This window comes from Primulina tabacum, unplaced genomic scaffold (genome assembly GCF_025594145.1).
Source record: "Primulina tabacum isolate GXHZ01 unplaced genomic scaffold, ASM2559414v2 Contig705, whole genome shotgun sequence".
Taxonomy (NCBI): domain Eukaryota; kingdom Viridiplantae; phylum Streptophyta; class Magnoliopsida; order Lamiales; family Gesneriaceae; genus Primulina; species Primulina tabacum.
This window is the reverse complement of record NW_027459860.1, coordinates 34603-58984: the sequence shown is the minus strand read 5'-3', so window position 1 is coordinate 58984 and position 24382 is coordinate 34603. Positions and strand designations below refer to the sequence as shown.

At 32.9% G+C, this 24382-nt stretch overlaps 4 protein-coding genes across 4 annotated transcripts; 2 read left to right on the top strand and 2 right to left on the bottom strand.

The window, feature by feature from the left end:
* Positions 1–1974: 1974 nt before the first annotated feature.
* LOC142534827 (la-related protein 1C-like) lies at positions 1975–4602 on the bottom strand. Its single transcript, XM_075641555.1, has 6 exons — positions 4213–4602; positions 3472–4024; positions 3237–3384; positions 3048–3138; positions 2307–2378; positions 1975–2016 (listed from the first exon to the last, which is right to left on the bottom strand). The coding sequence occupies exons 1-6, from the start codon at positions 4600–4602 to the stop codon at positions 1975–1977; spliced, it is 1296 nt and encodes a 431-aa protein (XP_075497670.1).
* A 3322-nt stretch (positions 4603–7924) lies between these two features.
* Positions 7925–8373, bottom strand: LOC142534826 (F-box protein At4g35930-like). Its single transcript, XM_075641554.1, has 2 exons — positions 8249–8373; positions 7925–8186 (listed from the first exon to the last, which is right to left on the bottom strand). The coding sequence occupies exons 1-2, from the start codon at positions 8371–8373 to the stop codon at positions 7925–7927; spliced, it is 387 nt and encodes a 128-aa protein (XP_075497669.1).
* Positions 8374–8520: 147 nt separating this feature from the next.
* On the top strand, positions 8521–10169 carry LOC142534825 (NEP1-interacting protein-like 1). Its single transcript, XM_075641553.1, has 5 exons — positions 8521–8645; positions 8796–8994; positions 9139–9222; positions 9309–9476; positions 9788–10169. The coding sequence occupies exons 1-5, from the start codon at positions 8521–8523 to the stop codon at positions 9908–9910; spliced, it is 699 nt and encodes a 232-aa protein (XP_075497668.1). The 3' UTR covers positions 9911–10169.
* Positions 10170–21748: 11579 nt separating this feature from the next.
* LOC142534824 (NEP1-interacting protein-like 1) lies at positions 21749–23124 on the top strand. The gene is made up of 5 exons (XM_075641552.1): positions 21749–21899; positions 22044–22222; positions 22367–22450; positions 22538–22703; positions 23015–23124. Exons 1-5 carry the CDS (start codon positions 21749–21751, stop codon positions 23122–23124), a joined length of 690 nt encoding a protein of 229 aa, XP_075497667.1.
* The last annotated feature ends 1258 nt before the right edge of the window (positions 23125–24382 follow it).

Below are 24382 nucleotides of genomic sequence, written 5' to 3'. Positions count from 1 at the left end.
ATATAAGATGTTTCTGGGGAAAAAAAATAAAAAAAGAGAGGCAATAGACTCTGGACAATCACGAATCCAACTAAATTACCAACGACTATAAGAAATAAGTGGAAGTAAACCAATATCTTCCGACGGTGGCTAAAATATAGCTAGAAATTGTGTTAGTCTTTTTATCATGTATATGCAGATTAGAAATATTGAGAGATTGAGGACTTGATCCTGTAGAATACAGGATAGTTGGCATTATCCATTTTCTCCAGTAACCCTTCCTACTCACCTATTCTACCTGCAAGAGTAAGAAAAAAAATCGCCTAGATGAGTTAGAGACCACCACAAACTCTGAAAAGCAGCCTAAAATATAGAGTTGTTGTGTTCAAAGTCCCCACCTATGATAATAGTATCGCTAGAAACTACGTGTTTGTCTTTTCATCATGTATATGCAGACTAGAAATATTGAGAGAATGAGGACTTGATCCGGTAGGAAACATGATGGTTGGAATTATCCATTTTCTCCAGTTACCCTTCCTCCTCACCTTTCCTCCCTGCAAGAGTAAGAAAAAAATCGCCTAGATAAGTTAGAAAGCACCGATGCTCTATCTAAAGTGCATGTTGTGGGATGAAATGTCTACAAAATACCCAAAGGATATATAGATATATAGAACAAGACGGATGAGAAAGCTGAAAAGGGGATATTAACAGATTTTGCTCATAAGTTAATCTAATTTTTGGAGGATAGTATATAATGGATAAATACTAGTAAATCTAATTTTTGGAGGATAGTATATTAGCAAGAGTATATGATTTATTTGGGTGATATATTCTCCGAAATATCAAACTAAAACATGCTCCCACATTATTCTTATACTCAAAAATATCAAACTAAAACATGCTCGAAATATATAAATAAATCCATCTGTATAATATATTTCAAAATATTTTATAACATTTTATTCTTGTTTAATTATGTGCTCGATATCTATCTAGTTTTCAAAAGTTGATCCGCAGCCAGCATGATTCCCATTTCCTTGGCATAATTGTACAACACTTAACATTGAATTATCTAGAAATCGAAAAATACCATGGATTGCCCCAATTTAGGCTATCTTCGATTAGTTTCAATTTGAGTAAAAAAATAAAAAACATATAATACATAAATTACATTTGAATTAATACAAAAATTAAATAAATTCAAAATTGAATTAAATGAATTGATATAATCAATGCAAACAATAATTAAAGTGATCATTTATTACAGTACACACACATATAATTAATTTTGATATCCTGCACACCTACCGTACACACTTTTGTGAGCACCGACGAGGTGTCACTCATCTATTGGATGTGATGAAATATAGAAAAATTACACATCGAATGGATGAGTGACACCTCATCGGTGCTCACAGAGGTGTGCACGTAGGTGTGCAGGATATCAAAATTATATATATATATATATAACATTGTAATCATTTGTGTTTAAAATTTATTTATACAGTTTGTAATAAAAATTAAATATATCATAGTAACACAAATCATATCACAAATTAAATTGATTGATATAATCAATGTAAAAATTTTTAATTTAGTTTATATTTTCAATAAAGTTTAGTTTCAATTTGAATAAAAATATATTATATAAATTATATTTGAATTAATATAAAAATGAATTAAATTCAAATTTGAACTAAATGAATTGATATAATCAATACAAACAATAATTGAAATTATCATTTATTGTAGTACATATATTTCAATATTAATGATATATCTTTTCTTTTTTAGAAATAACATTTTGACGGAAATTAATATTTTTGGCAAAATATTAGAGTACTTGGTAAAAGGACATCGTAAAATGCACAATTGTATTTTAAAAAAACCACTAAAGAACCAGTTGTTTCCTCGTTCAATGATTTTACTTCTTAACCTATATTGCTCATTAAAGAAATTGAGGACTTGATCATGTAGAATACAAGAAGGTTGGCATTATCCATTTCTCCAATTACCCTTCCTCCTCACCTTTTCTCCCTGCAAGAGTAAGAAAAAAAATCGCCTAGATGAGTTAGAAACCACCAATACTCTATCTAAAGTGCATGTCGTGGGATGAAATGTCTACAAAATACCCAAAGGATAACAAGTCTATAGATATATAGAACAAGTCGCATGAGAAAGCTGAAAAGGGGATATTAACAGATTTTGCTCATAAGTTAATCGCATATTCACTTGTTTTTTCAGTAAAATTTTGGACTACACTACTAGTAAAAGATTTACTATAAGAAAAGTGGTATTGCGAAGATCAAATATGCGATACATTTCACCTGTATTTCCACCACATTCGAAGCTCGCAAAGCATCCAATATAAGTTGGACATTGTCTGTCAGCTCCCTAATCTGAAAAATTGAGAATGTATAATATTAGTATTCATAGTTAAGTCTCATCGTAATAGGTGGCAAATCATTTAAAAAGTTTGATATGATCAGCCATAAAATATCCAGCTGCCTCTGTGACTATGATAAGAGGTTAAATGGCAGCACTAACAGTCGATTTGGTGTTTCAAATCATGGCAGGCAAGATTTTCAGCCAGAGATGATTTTGATCCGATCAGGCATCTCCAAATTCCACTCCAAAGACAACTTACATGAATAACTAACCCGTCCAAGCTACTTCATTCTCAAAATAGTATCATTGTTACCTAATGAAACCAACTAAAAAGAGTGTACCATGATTCTAATGTGCATTCTTGGTCATACAAATTTACCATTTCCATATCAATAAATCTTCTGATAAACTCAAGCGTATTACAGTTAGATATCAATTGTCATTTTATTTCATCCAAGAATAATCTAACAAAACCGAAACATTTCAAAATTCTTAACCTATATTGCTCACTAAATTCCAATTAAAGAATCAAGCTTTTGATATTTTCAACTTTCTGATCTAGAGCCTCAAAATTTCTCTTCTATGTACCAACAATCAAAAAGAATCGCAAGTTTAAGTTTAGATAAATGGATAAAGAATAAGCATAAGCAGGAAATTTTTCATTAATTTGACCGACTTACTTTCTTAAAGCTTGCTATTAAGTTTATGGGAACCCATCCATCCACATCCATTTTCTGGCGCAAATATGTGTCCTTCACCAAATTATCATCACTGCAAGATACATGTGAAAATCCAAGCGTTGATACCATGCGCAAATAGACAGCAATGAGCGGATGAATCATTTAGTATGCATAACAAAAATAACATACCAAAAATAATAATCTATCTGTTTCACAATTTTGGAAGGCAAGTGAGGATCAGGTATGGGAGACGACATTGGTGCATATGGAAACATAGGCATGTGCCCGGGTGAACCTGGGTGGGGTCCAAGAGCAAAATACGTAAAAGATGAAGCATCTGCAAATTGAAACAAAATATAATTAGCACGCAAGATAATCTACAGAAGCAAGTATCTCAAAGCAGCAAACCTCACCATTGTAGAACACTGGGGGACCATAGGGCCGCGCACCCACAGGGGAGGTGGAGGAATAAAAGGAGCACTTGAAACTGGACCACGTATGAAGGGCCGAGAGGCGACACTCTGCTGGGGTGCAAGGTTTACTCTGCTGCCAAAAGATTGATGGTTATAGCTCCAATCATCAATCCAACGTTCCTGGTATCGTTTGCTACCATGGCCATGATTAGAAGAACCATTCCCTTGAAGTTGCGGTCCACTGTTGTTCCTTCTAAAAGGACCACGCGGATGGTGTGGCTCATGCCCACTGTGAGATCCTCCTCTCTGTCCAACATCCCAACGTGTGTTGTCCCTAGGAGATACCCCCGAAGAGATGCTGGACTTCACTGGCTTAAAAGGAGACGCTTCAACCACAGAACTGTGTGAATTTGGTGCTTGAGAAAAGCTGCCGTTGGCTGTTATGTTTCTGTGACTTGTCCTGTCACCACCTAGCTCCGGAGAACACTGGCGGATAGGAGATTCATGGTTCGAAGCTGAATTTGTTGCTACTTCCTGTGAAGACCAAGAGTCAACTGACGTCCCCTATTATTCACAAAAAGAAAATTTCGTAAGGAAAGCAGTCTAACTTGTACGAAAACTTGATCATCGAGTTCATAATAGCACTAGAAGCATATATAATAAAACCCAAGCAACTAAGAACATCAGATAAATTGAACAGGTAGATTAAAAGGGCCAAAATATAGAGAACAACAATGACAGAAATAATAAACCTGTGACAGAATGATTGGTTCGTGAGAGAGTTCTTCAAGAGAATCAGTCGAACTCGAAGAAGCCTTCGTGGAAGCACGAGCTGATTTGGAGAAATCAGGCCAAGATGCTGTCCCCATCAAAGCACCAACCTGCGGAGCAACACCATTAGCAGGATTGTTCCAAACACACTTCTTGGTTACACCAACATTCTCACTTCCCTCAGCCTGACCATCCTCGGCCAAGAAACTAGCAGGTGGTGCGATTAATTGGTTTAGGAAAATTTCAGAAGGCAAAACGTGCTTCTGATCAGAGATACTCGAACATGAACAAGGCGACGCGAGCCGTGAATGGCGATCAATAACAGAATTTACAGATTGAACAGAGGCGGAGGAGTCAGAAGCAGTAGCCATTGCAGAAAACAAAAAAATAGGTCAGGCAACTGAACATCAAACCCACCAACACAATCGAATCGATTAAAGAAAACCCAAAAATTCCCACTCGAAATCGAAATCGCCTATCTCCGCCCGTTTTCTTGTTCGGAAGCAAATAAAAGTGCAGTGTTCTAGTCTCCCCGCATATATATAGAGCAATGAAGCGGGGAATTAGTTTCCTACGACAAATATAATTACAGCTCGGATTTAATTAGGATATACGTATTTAGTATCAAGATAAAAAGATAAAGGTTAATTTTATTTATTTATATATCGGAACAAATAATATTTTATATCTCGAAAAAAAAACAAAGAAGTAAATAATCGATATTTAAAATCCGATATCTTTTATTATAAAACAAAGCCTATGTTTTTAAAAATCGAAAAATCTTTAATGATTTATAAGGTGATTTATATCAAGTTTTACTTTTAAAATTTTGACATATGATGATATAATTTATCTCCAAATTATCATTAAGAAGATCTTATCTTTGTATTTCAAATTGTTTCACATTAACTTTTTGCTAGAAAATTTTGATAGAATTAAATAAACTCAAATACAAGATTAGATAAGAAAAACAAAAACTTACTCTAAAATTACTAAAAAATAAATAATCTAAATAAGAATAAAATATTTACTATTGTCATATTAATTTTTTCCTAAAAAAATAGCCGATTTATCTTTAATACCATACTTTAAATAAATAATAATTAATGTATAACATAACTATACTTTCAAAAATATAGATAAGGATTGGATGTTCAAAATTTGAAAATATGGTGAGAATAAGAACATGAGTGTTACTTCTGTTCTTAGATAATATAGAGATTATAATTTGCTTTAATCATTCTAAATCAATTGACAAAAATATTCTTTTAATTAAATAAAAATCATGATAGAAATCTACGTTAAACTAAATAGATTTTTTTTGTCAATTGACATGTAATAATTGTTCTAAATAATTTATGTACTAATTGATTCAAGCCCAAAAATTATTAGAAAAAATTGGCTCTACAAGTATTTGTCACTAGTTCAACCCTAAGAATTATTATTATGGTCTGATTCATCTATGCACTGCTATCTAGAATATAGAGGTGATTTCAACATGTTCAAGAGTTGATTTTTGTCGTATAAGATTATTCATGGTACACACGTAGCATTTTGTTCTAAAATCACTTATTTTTTTGTGTTCCTGTTGATGATTGTATCTAATATTATTCTATCACATCTCATGCACATGTAAACGCCACAACATAACGAACTCTTATATCAACTAACAAACTTCGTATTTGCTCTTATTTTATGAAAATGGCAAAACCGATTTTTTAAGAGTGCATTTTATGTCATTATAAACTCATTTAAGTGTTCAATTTTCTATATAAGAAGAAATATCAAAGACATGTTTTCAGAAGTCCTCAATAAGCTCATCCATTTAAAAATTTAGCGGTGGTAATATTTTTATTAAATATTGTTATTTGTCCCGGAATCATGAAATACAAAACCTAAAGTGCCTCTTAAAACAAAATATAAACCGTACCGTTATCATAGCACAATTTTAGTACAAGGAAATGAATCCCTCTCTCTGTATTCTTAGGTAAATGAAAATGTTCTTTGTTTATGGAAAATCAATTTAAAATAGGAAAGGTTCAAAGTATATTCTAAGGGTGTGTTTGGTTGAGTGGATTAAACAATGATAATTAATAGTCAAACACTTATCCAATTTGGTTAAAATTTTAAGATGTTTTAATAATCATTTTGATCCGATTTAAGATCCAATTTTTTAGATAACTATTTGATTATTAATCTAACAAATCAAGTGAGATACACTATCAAAACTTAATAAATTACATTTTTCTCCTCTTATTTCTTAGAGTGTTAAGTTATTTATTGAATAAAGAGTGAGTCTTATGTGAGACCGTCTCACGGATCTTAATCTGTGAGACGGGTCAACCCTACTCATATTCACAATAAAAGTAATACTCTTAGCATAAAAATAATACTTTTTCATGGATGACCCAAATAGAGATCCGTCTCAAAAATACGACCCATGAGACCGTCTCACACAAGTTTTTGCCTTGAATAAAAAATTTATTTTAGAATGTTGTACGTTAGATGTCGATCCTGATATTTAATATATCATTATTATTTAATTTGATTTAAACTTTAAAAAATATAAGATATATTTTATTTTGAAAAAAATAATTTATTTGTATATATTTTAATAAATAATAAAAACTAAATTTTAATGTTGGTTATGCTTATCAATAATATTTTTATTTTTATTATATTTAATTTTATGATATTTACACATATTAATTCAAGATTATTAATATCGTCATTATTAACATTATTATTATTATTATCTAATATTATGTATTGCTTTGAGCACAACAAATAAGTAAACTTAACAAGGGTATAATATTAAATTTATTAATACGCAAAAACTTGTGTGAGACGGTCTCACGGGTCGTATTTGTGAGACGGATCTCTTATTTGGGTTACCCATGAAAAAGTATTACTTTTTATGCTAAGAGTATTACTTTTTATTGTGAATATGGGTAGAGTTGACCCGTCTCACGGATTATGATCCGTGGGACGGTCTCACATGAGACTCACTCAATATTTAAAAGCTAATCACATATTCAAAATGTTGAACCAAACAATCTTAATAGTATCACATAATGTTTGATTATCTATAGCATAATTAATCATTTATTTATCTCATCACTTGTACCAAACACCCCTAATAGAATAAGAAAACATGAAATGAAATAAATATTTTAAAGATTCGTCTTGTCTTATTAACCAGTTGAAATCGACTACTGTGTTAGATCTATTGTCCCTACTAATGCACTAGCACATTATAATCGGTTGGGAGAATTCAGAATCGATTGGGCAATATCTTTGTTAGATGACTTCCGAAGAAGTTTTTTTGTTTGAAAACCTCTTTCTCCAAATCCACTAAGATTGGACGTTGATGCAGGATTTGATGTATCCTGGAACCAGTTCGACGTTGGTGCAGTAGTTGGTGATCCACAGGGTGTTTTAGACTGTTCAAACAGTAATTCAACGGTCAAGATGATATTTAAGTTCTAGAAGTTCAACCACTTATTGATTCGGCGGATTTCCTATGACAACAGAATCTTTAGGCCCCAAAATTCACAAGCACCTAAACTGACTAGAAAAATTTCACCAGGCGGGCCTACTCCAAATCTCCAGAAACTATACCAAAAGCAATCATGCCAATGTTCTAGCTATACACATATATGGAACAAAAATAATACCAGAAAACAGCAAAAATCAACGAAGATTGTTTTGCGCAACCGCTTGGCACAGTTCATCCTCGTAGAATAGGGCTCTATTAGAAGCCAAGGATTTGCAGACAGGTTTCGGCAAAAAGGATGGCACCAAACATTTTGAAGAAAATGGGGATTCTTGGAAGAGAACAGCTGCAATTTGGCGCATCTCAGTGCATTTTAGACGAGAAGGGGGACGAGGGCCATGCTTAGGTGCCTTGGGTGAGTGAGGACTGCCAATCCACACTCCTTTTCCACCTCCCTTGCTGCAAATGGTTCCAATATGTTTCAACATTTTTTGTTTGTAGTAGACTTCTTAAGTACAAACAACATATTGGAACCATTTGGTTTGAGTGGTTGTAGATTCAATTTCTTGATTTTGGTTTGATCGTACGCTTCTAATGCAGGTGGGTTATCACGATTCAAGGGGTTTGGTGGTTTCACCCACCCCATAATTATAATGTGTTTTTTCCTTAACATTGATTTGTTCTCCCGTGGTTTTTATTGTTTTAGGGTTTAGGTTTTTGCTATGTCCCGCAAATTGGGGTTTTCAGCATATTTGGGGATTTAGAACATTTAAAGAAATTATAATTTTAGGCTATGTTTGGACCTTGGGTGACAGAGAATGTGAAGAAAACCATCATTCATACTGAGAACCCCAAGGATGCAGTTTTCATTTTCTTTGTGATTGTGTGGTGTAGGATTTTGGATGTGAATTTTGTGCTGTATAGGTTTTTGGAGTTGATTAAAGGTGATTTTTCAATCACCTTATGATTATTTTTTTCAGAAACGTCTCACGCAGCGACTACCGAATTTTAGAGGGATGTTGATCTTTAGTAGTACTTTCTCTCGAATTATTCTTTATGCTAATGAAGGAGCTGTCCCTGCTATGCAGTTGGTACCATATTGGGAGCAATGACTGGAGCGCTTATTGGCCAAGAGACAGAAAGTGGATTTGTTAGAGGGGCTTCGGTTGGTGCCATATCCGGTGCTGTTTACTCCATCGAAGTCTTTGAATCATCACTTCTTTTGTGGCAGTCCGATGAATCTGGGATACAGTGTCTCCTGTATTTGGTAAGTCTTATCTATTGAATGGATTAATAATCTTGAGTCAATACTATTCAATTGCAGACGTGATAATTCTGGCATTCAATCTTCGAGATTTATAGCATGTTTAGTAATCTGATTGAGTTTGGAGCTAATAATCTGACTGTACAGATTGATGTGATAGTGAGCCTTCTAAGTGGCAGACTTGTCCGCGAGCGTATTGGTCCAGCTATGCTAAGTGCCGTGCAAAGTCAGGTATTATGCTGCTCGATTGCTTTTCTTGAAATAGGGATGACAGTATTTTTACTTTTTTGACTTACGAAATTTTCTTCGTTAATCAGATGGGAGCTGTAGAAACAACATTTGAAGACGTTCCCGACATTTTTGACACTGGCGGGGCAAATGGTTTGTTAGTAGACACAGTTGAAAAGTTCCCAAAGATAAGGGTTGCAAGAGACGACATTGTTGATACTTCCGGAGAGGGAGTCTCTTGTTCTGTTTGCCTTCAGGTACTGTTCTAATTTCTTTCCCTTTTTATCTGTCTCTTGTTAGATAAACTACATCAGTGCACCTTGACTTTTGGCCTATATAGTGACATTTATGAAATTTGCGTAATTTCTATGACAAAGCAATTACGCATACGACACATCCTACATCTACACTCGTTGTGGGTATTCATTTATATCCACCTAATTTCAGAAGAGGCCATTGTAATTATTCAAGTGTTGGCCAAAGTTTGAGCTCTTTGTATATAGACTTCTTTTATCGACAAGTTGAACTGATTTAGAAGAATCTGTCCCATGCTTTTAAATATACGCAGGACTTTCAGCTAGGGGAGACCGTGCGAAGTTTACCTCATTGTCACCACTTGTTTCATCTACCTTGCATCGACTCTTGGCCGGTGAGACACGGTTCTTGCCCGTTGTGTAGAAGAGTATTTTGATGCTCTTTTTGTACGGCGAGAAACACCAGCTTGATGATATCCTCTTACTCGTATACGGCCTCTCTATTTGTTCAATAAATCCGTAGTTTTAGATTGGCTAGGTGCAGCTCTATGTATGTAGTTTCTGAGCAACATCTTTCGTGTTCGGTCTCTGCGCTTGATCACGATTTTGTAAAGAAAATTTTGAGGTGTGGTTTGTATTCCCTCACAGATCCTACGTACACACAATGTTTGTTTGCTATTAGTATTTTCTTTATCATCACTAGTTGTGTTGTTACATGGCATTGTATCGTATCCATCTTGTATGACGTGGATAATTTGACTATTCCTATAAATCATCGTAAATTATGCAAATTAGTACAGGCGCATAATATATTTTCATTCTTATTCATTTATAAATATTGTTCCATAGTTTATTTATCAATAAAGTTCAATTTTTCTTGCTTGATTTTCACTTCATTCACAACCATGCTTTGCACTTTCTAACCATTTTAATTTTAACGCTCATCTGGTGTAACTCTTTGTTCTTGTTTTTTTTAAAAAAAAATCTATTAAGTGTAAGTATTTTAATTTATAACATCGGATTTCAGATTATCTTTTATGACAATCGAAATCACCTGTTTACCATGTAATGAAAAAAATCTCTCACAGTCCAATGGCTAACAAGAAAGTGAGCAATCAAACTACCATTTCAATTCAATCATATGAAAAATTTGAGAATTCTAAAATTGGCTACAAGTCCGTGAGAAAGCTAGTTTTTTTAAAGAACTTTCCTAAGCTAAAGAGATAAAATGAAAGTACTTTTTTATGATATATCAATGAGAATGGAGAGTCCTCCTCCCAATCCATACATACATGATCGATAGAATACTACGTAAGTTAGGACAGTCAACTTTATACTGTTTACTTTTGGATTTGAAACAGAATGCATTATCATTCATTTTGCAATAATTTTCTTTTAAAAAAAGTAATATTCATCTTATTAGCGGTTCTTTTTCTTTTTTTTTTTTTCAAGGAATCGAAAATAAAAATTAGGAGAAAATTATCTCAACTACATTTTCTGAACCAAAACAAATTAGGCTCGGCTGAGCAAATATTTTTAGTATTTTACCAAATAAAAAATAAAAGCATGTGTTTGGATAAATTTTTTGTGAAATTATTTTTAAAAAGGTGTTCTACAAAGAAACAATTGAGAGTCTTTTTTTTTATATTTTAGAAATAAAGGTAACGATTAAAATCGAAACATACTACTTTTAATTATAAAACGATTTTAAAATATATGTCCAAATGCATATTTGTTCTTAAAACAACTTCAAATCTTTATGGTATCGAGACGTTGAAATTATTTTTACTTTTCACAAATATTGCATAGTTAACGCAATACTTCTGTATGAAGGTCCAAAATACATGTCATTGCTAAGACCAAAACTAATTCAATCTTTTCAAAAAAAAATAATAATAATAATTCAATCTTTACAAAAAAATTCGGTATTTTTAGCAATTTATTTGAAGTTATACTAAAGTAAAATTTTAAATATTTAGTCGATCAAAACTCAAATGTAACAAGTTAATAGATCGAAAAGTTATTTTTTCCCTACAAAAAAAACTGACCGATTTCAAACTTTAAATCTTTCTTGATTCAAATTTCAGTTCCATACCTGAAATATGAACTAAGAACCACCGTGAAATCCAAAACAAACGTGTTTAGCAAGGGCAATATAGGTATTTCGCGAGAGATACACGACAAAAGACCCAAACAATTCATCCATGCACGATGATAGAAGAACATGCTACCCACTCAACTCATTCCCCTCTCTACTCTTGAATAGTCCCAACATTTAACAATTCTTAAATCTCAAAGCCGACAGCCAAAATGGGTTTCATTACAGGAAACGGAAAAAAACCTCTATCTCGAATCGTCGTGAAAAAACTTTTCCAACGATCATCATCCGATCACGAAAGCGATTCTAGTATTGTGATTGTGCACAACAACAACAAAGGAAGATTCAGCAATGAATAAGCAACATCTTGTATGAAGCAGACTATGGGTACAGATTTCTTGTCAAGAGAAGATATGGTTGTCTTACTTATTCGCGCGCAAAACATATATATATAGAGAGAATTTTGTTAGAAAAGACGAAAATGATCTTGTAAGTTGGCTTGAATTGAAATTTGATTATTTTATGAGTCAAAATTTGTTTCTAATGTAATAACTTGTCTTCCTTTGTATCTCATAACATAGTATTGAATATTATCCATACGTTTGAAAACATGGCAGCACTCAGGCGAAAAAATGATTCCAAATACGGACAATGACAAATTATTTTAGTAATTCCTACTTTTAATAAACAGATAATCAAAATCTATTTTGGTCAGACTTATTGACAACCATGCCCTAAACCATATATTACTTATGATAACATAATGCATGTTTGCATATATTTATACAGGCTAGAAAGGCATTCAGAAAAGTCTGGTGAAGTTGCAAGCCCTCGTTCGAGGGGTTATCGTCCGAAGACAAGCACGCTTAGCCTTGCAATGCATGCACGCACGCACGCACTTGCCCAGTGCACCTCACTGTTCACGCTCGAAAGCTTCTGTTAAACGACTAGTCGAATATAGCCTAAATGGGAGCAATTCATGGTATTTTTCGATTTCAAGAAAATTCAATGTTAAGTGTTGTACAATTATTCCAAGGAAATGGGAATCATGCTGGCTGCGGATCAACTTTTGAAAACTAGATAGATATCGAGCACGTAATTAAACAAGAATAAATGTTATAAAATATTTTGAAATATATTTGTACAGATGGATTTATTTATATATTTCGAGCATGTTTTAGTTTGATATTGAGCTTGAATAATGTTGGAGCTTGTTTTAGTTTGATATTTCGGAGTATATATCACCAAATAAATCATTTACTCTTGCTAATATACTATCCTCCAAAAATTAGATGTTACTAGTGTTGATCCATTATATATATAATTTCAAAAATATCATACTCGGCTCAAAACCAAAACGTACGTAGTAAACTAATTTTGAGTATGATTCAAAACTATTTTCACCGTAACAATTTATATTATAACAAAAATATATTATTTAATGCTCGTGGCCACACATTAATCGCTATGTGGGTTAGATGAAATATTTTCTTTAGTCTTACTTTATAGATTTTCAAATATATTTTATTGAAAATATCTATAATTTTCGCAGTGATAAAGAGGCAATTAGTAAAAATAAATCACATAAAAAACCAAACAGAAATATTCATATCCAATATTTCAATATAATAAGATGTTTCTGGGGAAAAAAAATAAAAAAAAGAGAGGCAATAGACTCTGGACAATCACGAATCCAACTAAATTACCAACGACTATAAGAAATAAGTGGAAGTAAACCAATATCTTCCGACGGTGGCTAAATATAGCTAGAAATTGTGTTAGTCTTTTATCATGTATATGCAGATTAGAAATATTGAGAGATTGAGGACTTGATCCTGTAGAATACAGGATAGTTGGCATTATCCATTTTCTCCAGTAACCCTTCCTACTCACCTATTCTACCTGCAAGAGTAAGAAAAAAATCGCCTAGATGAGTTAGAGACCACAACAAACTCTGAAAAGCAGCCTAAAATATAGAGTTGTTGTGTTCAAAGTCCCCACCTATGATAATAGTATCGCTAGAAACTACGTGTTTGTCTTTTCATCATGTATATGCAGACTAGAAATATTGAGAGAATGAGGACTTGATCCGGTAGGAAACATGATGGTTGGAATTATCCATTTTCTCCAGTTACCCTTCCTCCTCACCTTTCCTCCCCTGCAAGAGTAAGAAAAAAATCGCCTAGATAAGTTAGAAAGCACCGATGCTCTATCTAAAGTGCATGTTGTGGGATGAAATGTCTACAAAATACCCAAAGGATATATAGATATATAGAACAAGACGGATGAGAAAGCTGAAAAGGGGATATTAACAGATTTTGCTCATAAGTTAATCTAATTTTTGGAGATAGTATATAATGGATAAATACTAGTAAATCTAATTTTTGGAGGATAGTATATTAGCAAGAGTATATGATTTATTTGGGTGATATATTGTCCGAAATATCAAACTAAAACATGCTCCCACATTATTCTATACTCAAAAATATCAAACTAAAACATGCTCGAAATATATAAATAAATCCATCTGTATAAATATATTTCAAAATATTTTATAACATTTTATTCTTGTTTAATTATGTGCTCGATATCTATCTAGTTTTCAAAAGTTGATCCGCAGCCAGCATGATTCCCATTTCCTTGGCATAATTGTACAACACTTAACATTGAATTATCTAGAAATCGAAAAAATACCATGGATTGCCCCAATTTAGGCTATCTTCGATTAGTTTCAATTTGAGTAAAAAAATAAAAAAACATATAATACATAAATTACATTTGAATTATACAAAATTAAATAAATTCAAAATTGAATTAAATGAATTGATATAATCAATGCAAACAATAATTAAAGTGATCATTTATTACAGTACACACACATATAATTAATTTGATATCCTGCACACCTACCGTACACACTTTTGTGAGCACCGACGAGGTGTCACTCATCTATTGGATGTGATGAAATATAGAAAAATTACACATCGAATGGATGAGTGACACCTCATCGGTGCTCACAGAGGTGTGCACGTAGGTGTGCAGGATATCAAAATTATATATATATATATAACATTGTAATCATTTGTGTTTAAAATTTATTTATACAGTTTGTAATAAAAATTAAATATATCATAGTAACACAAATCATATCACAAATTAAATTGATTGATATAATCAATGTAAAATTTTTAATTTAGTTTATATTTTCAATAAAGTTTAGTTTCAATTTGAATAAAAAATATATAATATATAAATTATATTTGAATTAATATAAAAATGAATTAAATTCAAATTTGAACTAAATGAATTGATATAATCAATACAAACAATAATTGAAATTATCATTTATTGTAGTACATATATTTCAATATTAATGATATATCTTTTCTTTTTTAGAAATAACATTTTGACGGAAAATTAATATTTTTGGCAAAATATTAGAGTACTTGGTAAAAGGACATCGTAAAATGCACAATTGTATTTTAAAAAAACCACTAAAGAACCAGTTGTTTCCTCGTTCAATGATTTTACTTCTTAACCTATATTGCTCATTAAAGAAATTGAGGACTTGATCATGTAGAATACAAGAAGGTTTGGCATTATCCATTTTCCTCCAATTACCCTTCCTCCTCACCTTTTTCTCCCTGCAAGAGTAGAAAAAAAATCGCCTAGATGAGTTAGAACCACCAATACTCTATCTAAAGTGCATGTCGTGGGATGAAATGTCTACAAAATACCCAAAGGATAACAAGTCTATAGATATATAGAACAAGTCGCATGAGAAAGCTGAAAAGGGGATATTAACAGATTTTGCTCATAAGTTAATCGCATATTCACTTGTTTTTTCAGTAAAATTTTGGACTACACTACTAGTAAAAGATTTACTATAAGAAAAGTGGTATTGCGAAGATCAAATATGCGATACATTTCACCTGTATTTCCACCACATTCGAAGCTCGCAAAGCATCCAATATAAGTTGGACATTGTCTGTCAGCTCCCTAATCTGAAAAATTGAGAATGTATAATATTAGTATTCATAGTTAAGTCTCATCGTAATAGGTGGCAAATCATTTAAAAAGTTTGATATGATCAGCCATAAAATATCCAGCTGCCTCTGTGACTATGATAAGAGGTTAAATGGCAGCACTAACAGTCGATTTGGTGTTTCAAATCATGGCAGGCAAGATTTTCAGCCAGAGATGATTTTGATCCGATCAGGCATCTCCAAATTCCACTCCAAAGACAACTTACATGAATAACTAACCCGTCCAAGCTACTTCATTCTCAAAATAGTATCATTGTTACCTAATGAAACCAACTAAAAAGAGTGTACCATGATTCTAATGTGCATTCTTGGTCATACAAATTTACCATTTCCATATCAATATAAATCTTCTGATAAACTCAAGCGTATTACAGTTAGATATCAATTGTCATTTTATTTCATCCAAGAATAATCTAACAAAACCGAAACATTTCAAAATTCTTAACCTATATTGCTCACTAAATTCCAATTAAAGAATCAAGCTTTTGATATTTTCAACTTTCTGATCTAGAGCCTCAAAATTTCTCTTCTATGTACCAACAATCAAAAAAGAATCGCAAGTTTTAGTTTAGATAAAATGGATAAAGAAATAAGCATAAGCAGGAAATTTTTCATTAATTTGACCGACTTACTTTCTTAAAGTTTGCTATTAAGTTTATGGGAACCCATCCATCCACATCCATTTTCTGGCGCAAATATGTGTCCTTCACCAAATTATCATCACTGCAAGATACATGTGAGAATCCAAGCGTTGATACCATGCGCAAATAGACAGCAATGAGCGGATGAATCATTTAGTATGCATAACAAAATAACATACCAAAAATAATAATCTATCTGTTTCACAATTTTGGAAGGCAAGTGAGGATCAGGTATGGGAGACGACATTGGTGCATATGGAAACATAGGCATGTGCCCGGGTGAACCTGGGTGGGGTCCAAGAGCAAAATACGTAAAAGATGAAGCATCTGCAAATTGAAACAAAATATAATTAGCACGCAAGATAATCTACAGAAGCAAGTATCTCAAAGCAGCAAACCTCACCATTGTAGAACACTGGGGGACCATAGGGCCGCGCACCCACAGGGGGAGGTGGAGGAATAAAAGGAGCACTTGAAACTGGACCACGTATGAAGGGCCGAGAGGCGACACTCTGCTGGGGTGCAAGGTTTACTCTGCTGCCAAAAGATTGATGGTTATAGCTCCAATCATCAATCCAACGTTCCTGGTATCGTTTGCTACCATGGCCATGATTAGAAGAACCATTCCCTTGAAGTTGCGGTCCACTGTTGTTCCTTCTAAAAGGACCACGCGGATGGTGTGGCTCATGCCCACTGTGAGATCCTCCTCTCTGTCCAACATCCCAACGTGTGTTGTCCCTAGGAGATACCCCCGAAGAGATGCTGGACTTCACTGGCTTAAAAGGAGACGCTTCAACCACAGAACTGTGTGAATTTGGTGCTTGAGAAAAGCTGCCGTTGGCTGTTATGTTTCTGTGACTTGTCCTGTCACCACCTAGCTCCGGAGAACACTGGCGGATAGGAGATTCATGGTTCGAAGCTGAATTTGTTGCTACTTCCTGTGAAGACCAAGAGTCAACTGACGTCCCCTATTATTCACAAAAAGAAAATTTCGTAAGGAAAGCAGTCTAACTTGTACGAAAACTTGATCATCGAGTTCATAATAGCACTAGAAGCATATATAATAAAACCCAAGCAACTAAGAACATCAGATAAATTGAACAGGTAGATTAAAAGGGCCAAAATATAGAGAACAACAATGACAGAAATAATAAACCTGTGACAGAATGATTGGTTCGTGAGAGAGTTCTTCAAGAGAATCAGTCGAACTCGAAGAAGCCTTCGTGGAAGCACGAGCTGATTTGGAGAAATCAGGCCAAGATGCTGTCCCCATCAAAGCACCAACCTGCGGAGCAACACCATTAGCAGGATTGTTCCAAACACACTTCTTGGTTACACCAACATTCTCACTTCCCTCAGCCTGACCATCCTCGGCCAAGAAACTAGCAGGTGGTGCGATTAATTGGTTTAGGAAAATTTCAGAAGGCAAAACGTGCTTCTGATCAGAGATACTCGAACATGAACAAGGCGACGCGAGCCGTGAATGGCGATCAATAACAGAATTTACAGATTGAACAGAGGCGGAGGAGTCAGAAGCAGTAGCCATTGCAGAAAACAAAAAAATAGGTCAGGCAACTGAACATCAAACCCACCAACACAATCGAATCGATTAAAGAAAACCCAAAAATTCCCACTCGAAATCGAAATCGCCTATCTCCGCCCGTTTTCTTGTTCGGAAGCAAATAAAAGTGCAGTGTTCTAGTCTCCCCGCATATATATAGAGCAATGAAGCGGGGAATTAGTTTTCCTACGACAAATATAATTACAGCTCGGATTTAATTAGGATATACGTATTTAGTATCAAGATAAAAGATAAAGGTTAATTTTATTTATTTATATATCGGAACAAATAATATTTTATATCTCGAAAAAAAAAAACAAAGAAGTAAAATAATCGATATTTAAAATCCGATATCTTTTATTTATAAAAACAAAGCCTATGTTTTTAAAAATCGAAAAATCTTTATGATTTATAAGGTGATTTATATCAAGTTTTACTTTTAAAATTTTGACATATGGTGATGATATAATTTATCTCCAAATTATCATTAAGAAGATCTTATCTTTGTATTTCAAATTGTTTCACATTAACTTTTTGCTAGAAAATTTTGATAGAATTAAATAAAACTCAAATACAAGATTAGATAAGAAAAACAAAAAACTTACTCTAAAATTACTAAAAAATAAATAATCTAAATAAGAATAAAATATTTACTATTGTCATATTAATTTTTTCCTAAAAAAATAGCCGATTTATCTTTAATACCATACTTTAAATAAATAATAATTAATGTATAACATAACTATACTTTCAAAAATATAGATAAGGATTGGATGTTCAAAATTTGAAAATATGGTGAGAATAAGAACATGAGTGTTACTTCTGTTCTTAGATAATATAGAGATTATAATTTGCTTTAATCATTCTAAATCAATTGACAAAAATATTCTTTTAATTAAATAAAAATCATGATAGAAATCTACGTTAAACTAAATAGATTTTTTTTGTCAATTGACATGTAATAATTGTTCTAAATAATTTATGTACTAATTGATTCAAGCCCAAAAAATTATTAGAAAAAATTGGCTCTACAAGTATTTGTCACTAGTTCAACCCTAAGAATTATTATTATGGTCTGATTCATCTATGCACTGCTATCTAGAATATAGAGGTGATTTCAACATGTTCAAGAGTTGATTTTTGTCGTATAAGATTATTCATGGTACACACGTAGCATTTTGTTCTAAATATCACTTATTTTTTTGTGTTCCTGTTGATGATTGTATCTAATATTATTCCATCACATCTCATGCACATGTAAACGCCACAACATAACGAACTCTTATATCAACTAACAAATACTTCGTATTTGCTCTTATTTTATGAAAATGGCAAAACCGATTTTTTATAAGAGTGCATTTTATGTCATTATAAACTCATTTAAGTGTTCAATTTTCTATATAAGAAGAAATATCAAAGACATGTTTTCAGAAGTCCTCAATAAGCTCATCCATTTAAAAATTTAGCTGGTGGTAATATTTTATTAAATATTGTATATTTGTCCCGGAATCATGAAATACAAAACCTAAAGTGCCTCTTAAAACAAAATATAAACCGTACCGTTATCATAGCACAATTTTAGTACAAGGAAATGAATCCCTCTCTCTGTATTCTTAGGTAAATGAAAATGTTCTTTGTTTATGGAAAATCAATTTAAAATAGGAAAGGTTCAAAGTATATTCTAAGGGTGTGTTTGGTTAGAGTGGATTAAACAATGATAGATTAATAGTCAAACACTTATCAATATTTGGTTAAAATTTTAAGATGTTTTAATAATCATTTTGATCCGATTTAAGATCCAATTTTTTAGATAACTATTTGATTATTAATCTAACAAATCAAGTGAGATACACTATCAAAACTTAATAAATTACATTTTTCTCCTCTATTTCTTAGAGTGTTAAGTTATTTATTGAATAAAGAGTGAGTCTTATGTGAGACCGTCTCACGGATCTTAATCTGTGAGACGGTCAACCCTACTCATATTCACAATAAAAGTAATACTCTTAGCATAAAAATAATACTTTTTCATGGATGACCCAAATAGAGATCCGTCTCAAAAAATACGACCCATGAGACCGTCTCACACAAGTTTTTGCCTTGAATAAAAAATTTATTTTAGAATGTTGTACGTTAGATGTCGATCCTGATATTTAATATATATCATTATTATTTAATTTGATTTAAACTTTAAAAAATATAAAGATATATTTTATTTTGAAAAAAATAATTTATTTGTATATATTTTAATAAAATACTAAAAACTAAATTTTAATGTTGGTTATGCTTATCAATAATATTTTTATTTTTATTATATTTAATTTTATGATATTTACACATATTAATTCAAAGATTATTAATATCGTCATTATTAACATTATTATTATTATTATCTAATATTATGTATTGCTTTGAGCACAACAAATAAGTAAACTTAACAAGGGTATAATATTAAATTTATTAATACGCAAAAACTTATGTGAGACGGTCTCACGGGTCGTATTTGTGAGACGGATCTCTTATTTGGGTTACCCATGAAAAAGTATTACTTTTTATGCTAAGAGTATTACTTTTTATTGTGAATATGGGTAGAGTTGACCCGTCTCACGGATTATGATCCGTGGGACGGTCTCACATGAGACTCACTCAATATTTAAAAGCTAATCACATATTCAAAATGTTGAACCAAACAATCTTAATAGTATCACATAATGTTTGATTATCTATAGCATAATTAATCATTTATTTATCTCATCACTTGTACCAAACACACCCTAATAGAATAAGAAAACATGAAATGAAATAAATATTTTAAAGATTCGTCTTGTCTTATTAACCAGTTGAAATCGACTACTGTGTTAGATCTATTGTCCCTACTAATGCACTAGCACATTATAATCGGTTGGGAGAATTCAGAATCGATTGGGCAATATCTTTGTTAGATGACTTCCGAAGAAGTTTTTTTGTTTGAAAACCTCTTTCTCCAAATCCACTAAGATTGGACGTTGATGCAGGATTTGATGTATCCTGGAACCAGTTCGACGTTGGTGTAGTAGTTGGTGATCCACAGGGTGTTTTAGACTGTTCAAACAGTAATTCAACCGACGGTCAAGATGATATTTAAGTTCTAGAAGTTCAACCACTTATTGATTCGGCGGATTTCCTATGACAACAGAATCTTTAGGCCCCAAAATTCACAAGCACCTAAACTGACTAGAAAAATCATGATAGAAATCTACTCCAAATCTCCAGAAACTATACCAAAAGCAATCATGCCAATGTTCTAGCTATACACATATATGGAACAAAAATAATACCAGAAAACAGCAAAAATCAACGAAGATTGTTTTGCGCAACCGCTTGGCACAGTTCATCCTCGTAGAATAGGGCTCTATTAGAAGCCAAGGATTTGCAGACAGGTTTCGGCAAAAAGGATGGCACCAAACATTTTGAAGAAAATGGGGATTCTTGGAAGAGAACAGCTGCAATTTGGCGCATCTCAGTGCATTTTAGACGAGAAGGGGGACGAGGGCCATGCTTAGGTGCCTTGGGTGAGTGAGGACTGCCAATCCACACTCCTTTTCCACCTCCCTTGCTGCAAATGGTTCCAATATGTTTCAACATTTTTTGTTTGCAGTAGACTTCTTAAGTACAAACAACATATTGGAACCATTTGGTTGAGTGGTTGTAGATTCAATTTCTTGATTTTGGTTTGATCGTACGCTTCTAATGCAGGTGGGTTATCACGATTCAAGGGGTTTGGTGGTTTCACCCACCCCATAATTATAATGTGTTTTTTCCTTAACATTGATTTGTTCTCCCGTGGTTTTTATTGTTTTAGGGTTTAGGTTTTTGCTATGTCCCGCAAATTGGGGGTTTTCAGCATATTTGGGGATTTAGAACATTTAAAGAAATTATAATTTTAGGCTATGTTTGGACCTTGGGTGACAGAGAATGTGAAGAAAACCATCATTCATACTGAGAACCCCAAGGATGCAGTTTTCATTTTCTTTGTGATTGTGTGGCGTAGGATTTTGGATGTGAATTTTGTGCTGTATAGGTTTTTGGAGTTGATTAAAGGTGATTTTTCAATCACCTTATGATTATTTTTTTCAGAAACGTCTCACGCAGCGACTACCGAATTTTAGAGGGATGTTGATCTTTAGTAGTACTTTCTCTCGAATTATTCTTTATGCTAATGAAGGAGCTGTCCCTGCTATGCAGTTGGTACCATATTGGGAGCAATGACTGGAGCGCTTATTGGCCAAGAGACAGAAAGTGGATTTGTTAGAGGGGCTTCGGTTGGTGCCATATCCGGTGCTGTTTACTCCATCGAAGTCTTTGAATCATCACTTCTTTTGTGGCAGTCCGATGAATCTGGGATACAGTGTCTCCTGTATTTGGTAAGTCTTATCTATTGAATGGATTAATAATCTTGAGTCAATACTATTCAATTGCAGACGTGATAATTCTGGCATTCAATCTTCGAGATTTATAGCATGTTTAGTAATCTGATTGAGTTTGGAGCTAATAATCTGACTGTACAGATTGATGTGATAGTGAGCCTTCTAAGTGGCAGACTTGTCCGCGAGCGTATTGGTCCAGCTATGCTAAGTGCCGTGCAAAGTCAGGTATTATGCTGCTCGATTGCTTTTCTTTGAAATAGGGATGACAGTATTTTTACTTTTTTGACTTACGAAATTTTCTTCGTTAATCAGATGGGAGCTGTAGAAACAACATTTGAAGACGTTCCCGACATTTTTGACACTGGCGGGGCAAATGGTTTGTTAGTAGACACAGTTGAAAAGTTCCCAAAGATAAGGGTTGCAAGAGACGACATTGTTGATACTTCCGGAGAGGGAGTCTCTTGTTGTTTGCCTTCAGGTACTGTTCTAATTTCTTTCCCTTTTTATCTGTCTCTTGTTAGATAAACTACATCAGTGCACCTTGACTTTTGGCCTATATAGTGACATTTATGAAATTTGCGTAATTTCTATGACAAAGCAATTACGCATACGACACATCCTACATCTACACTCGTTGTGGGTATTCATTTATATCCACCTAATTTCAGAAGAGGCCATTGTAATTATTCAAGTGTTGGCCAAAGTTTGAGCTCTTTGTATATAGACTTCTTTTATCGACAAGTTGAACTGATTTAGAAGAATCTGTCCCATGCTTTTAAATATACGCAGGACTTTCAGCTAGGGGAGACCGTGCGAAGTTTACCTCATTGTCACCACTTGTTTCATCTACCTTGCATCGACTCTTGGCTGGTGAGACACGGTTCTTGCCCGTTGTGTAGAAGAGTATTTTGATGCTCTTTTTGTACGGCGAGAAACACCAGCTTGATGATATCCTCTTACTCGTATACGGCCTCTCTATTTGTTCAATAAATCCGTAGTTTTAGATTGGCTAGGTGCAGCTCTATGTATGTAGTTTCTGAGCAACATCTTCGTGTTCGGTCTCTGCACTTGATCACGATTTTGTAAAGAAATTTTGAGGTGTGGTTTGTATTCCCTCACAGATCCTACGTACACACAATGTTTTTTGCTATTAGTATTTTCTTTATCATCACTAGTTGTGTTGTTACATGGCATTGTATCGTATCCATCTTGTATGACGTGGATAATTTGACTATTCCTATAAATCATCGTAAATTATGCAAATTAGTACAGGCGCATAATATATTTTCATTCTTATTCATTTATAAATATTGTTCCATAGTTTATTTATCAATAAAGTTCAATTTTTCTTGCTTGATTTTCACTTCATTCACAACCATGCTTTGCACTTTCTAACCATTTTAATTTTAACGCTCATCTGGTGTAACTCTTTATTCTTGTTTTTTTTAAAAAAAAATCTATTAAGTGTAAGTATTTTAATTTATAACATCGGATTTCAGATTATCTTTTATGACAATCGAAATCACCTGTTTACCATGTAATGAAAAAAATCTCTCACAGTCCAATGGCTAACAAGAAAGTAATCATACGAAAATTTTGAGAATTCTAAAATTGGCTACAAGTCCGTGAGAAAGCTAGTTTTTTTAAAGAACTTTCCTAAGCTAAAGAGATAAAATGAAAGTACTTTTTTATTATATATCAATGAGAATGGAGAGTCCTCCTCCCAATCCATACATACATGATCGATAGAATACTACGTAAGTAGGACAGTCAACTTTATACTGTTTACTTTTTGGATTTGAAAAAGAATGCATTATCATTCATTTTGCAATAATTTCTTTAAAAAAAGTATATTCATCTTATTAGCGGTTCTTTTTCTATTTTTTTTTCAAGGAATCGAAAATAAAAATTAGGAGAAAATTATCTCAACTACATTTTCTGAACCAAAACAAATTAAGGCTCGGCTGAGCAAATATTTTTAGTATTTTACAAATAAAAATTAAAAGCATGTGTTTGGATAAATTTTTTGTGAAATATTTTTAAAAAGGTGTTCTACAAAGAACAATTGAGAGTTTTTTTTTTATATTTTTAGAAATAAAGGTACGATAAAAATCGAAACATACTACTTTTTAATTATAAAAACGATTTTAAAATATA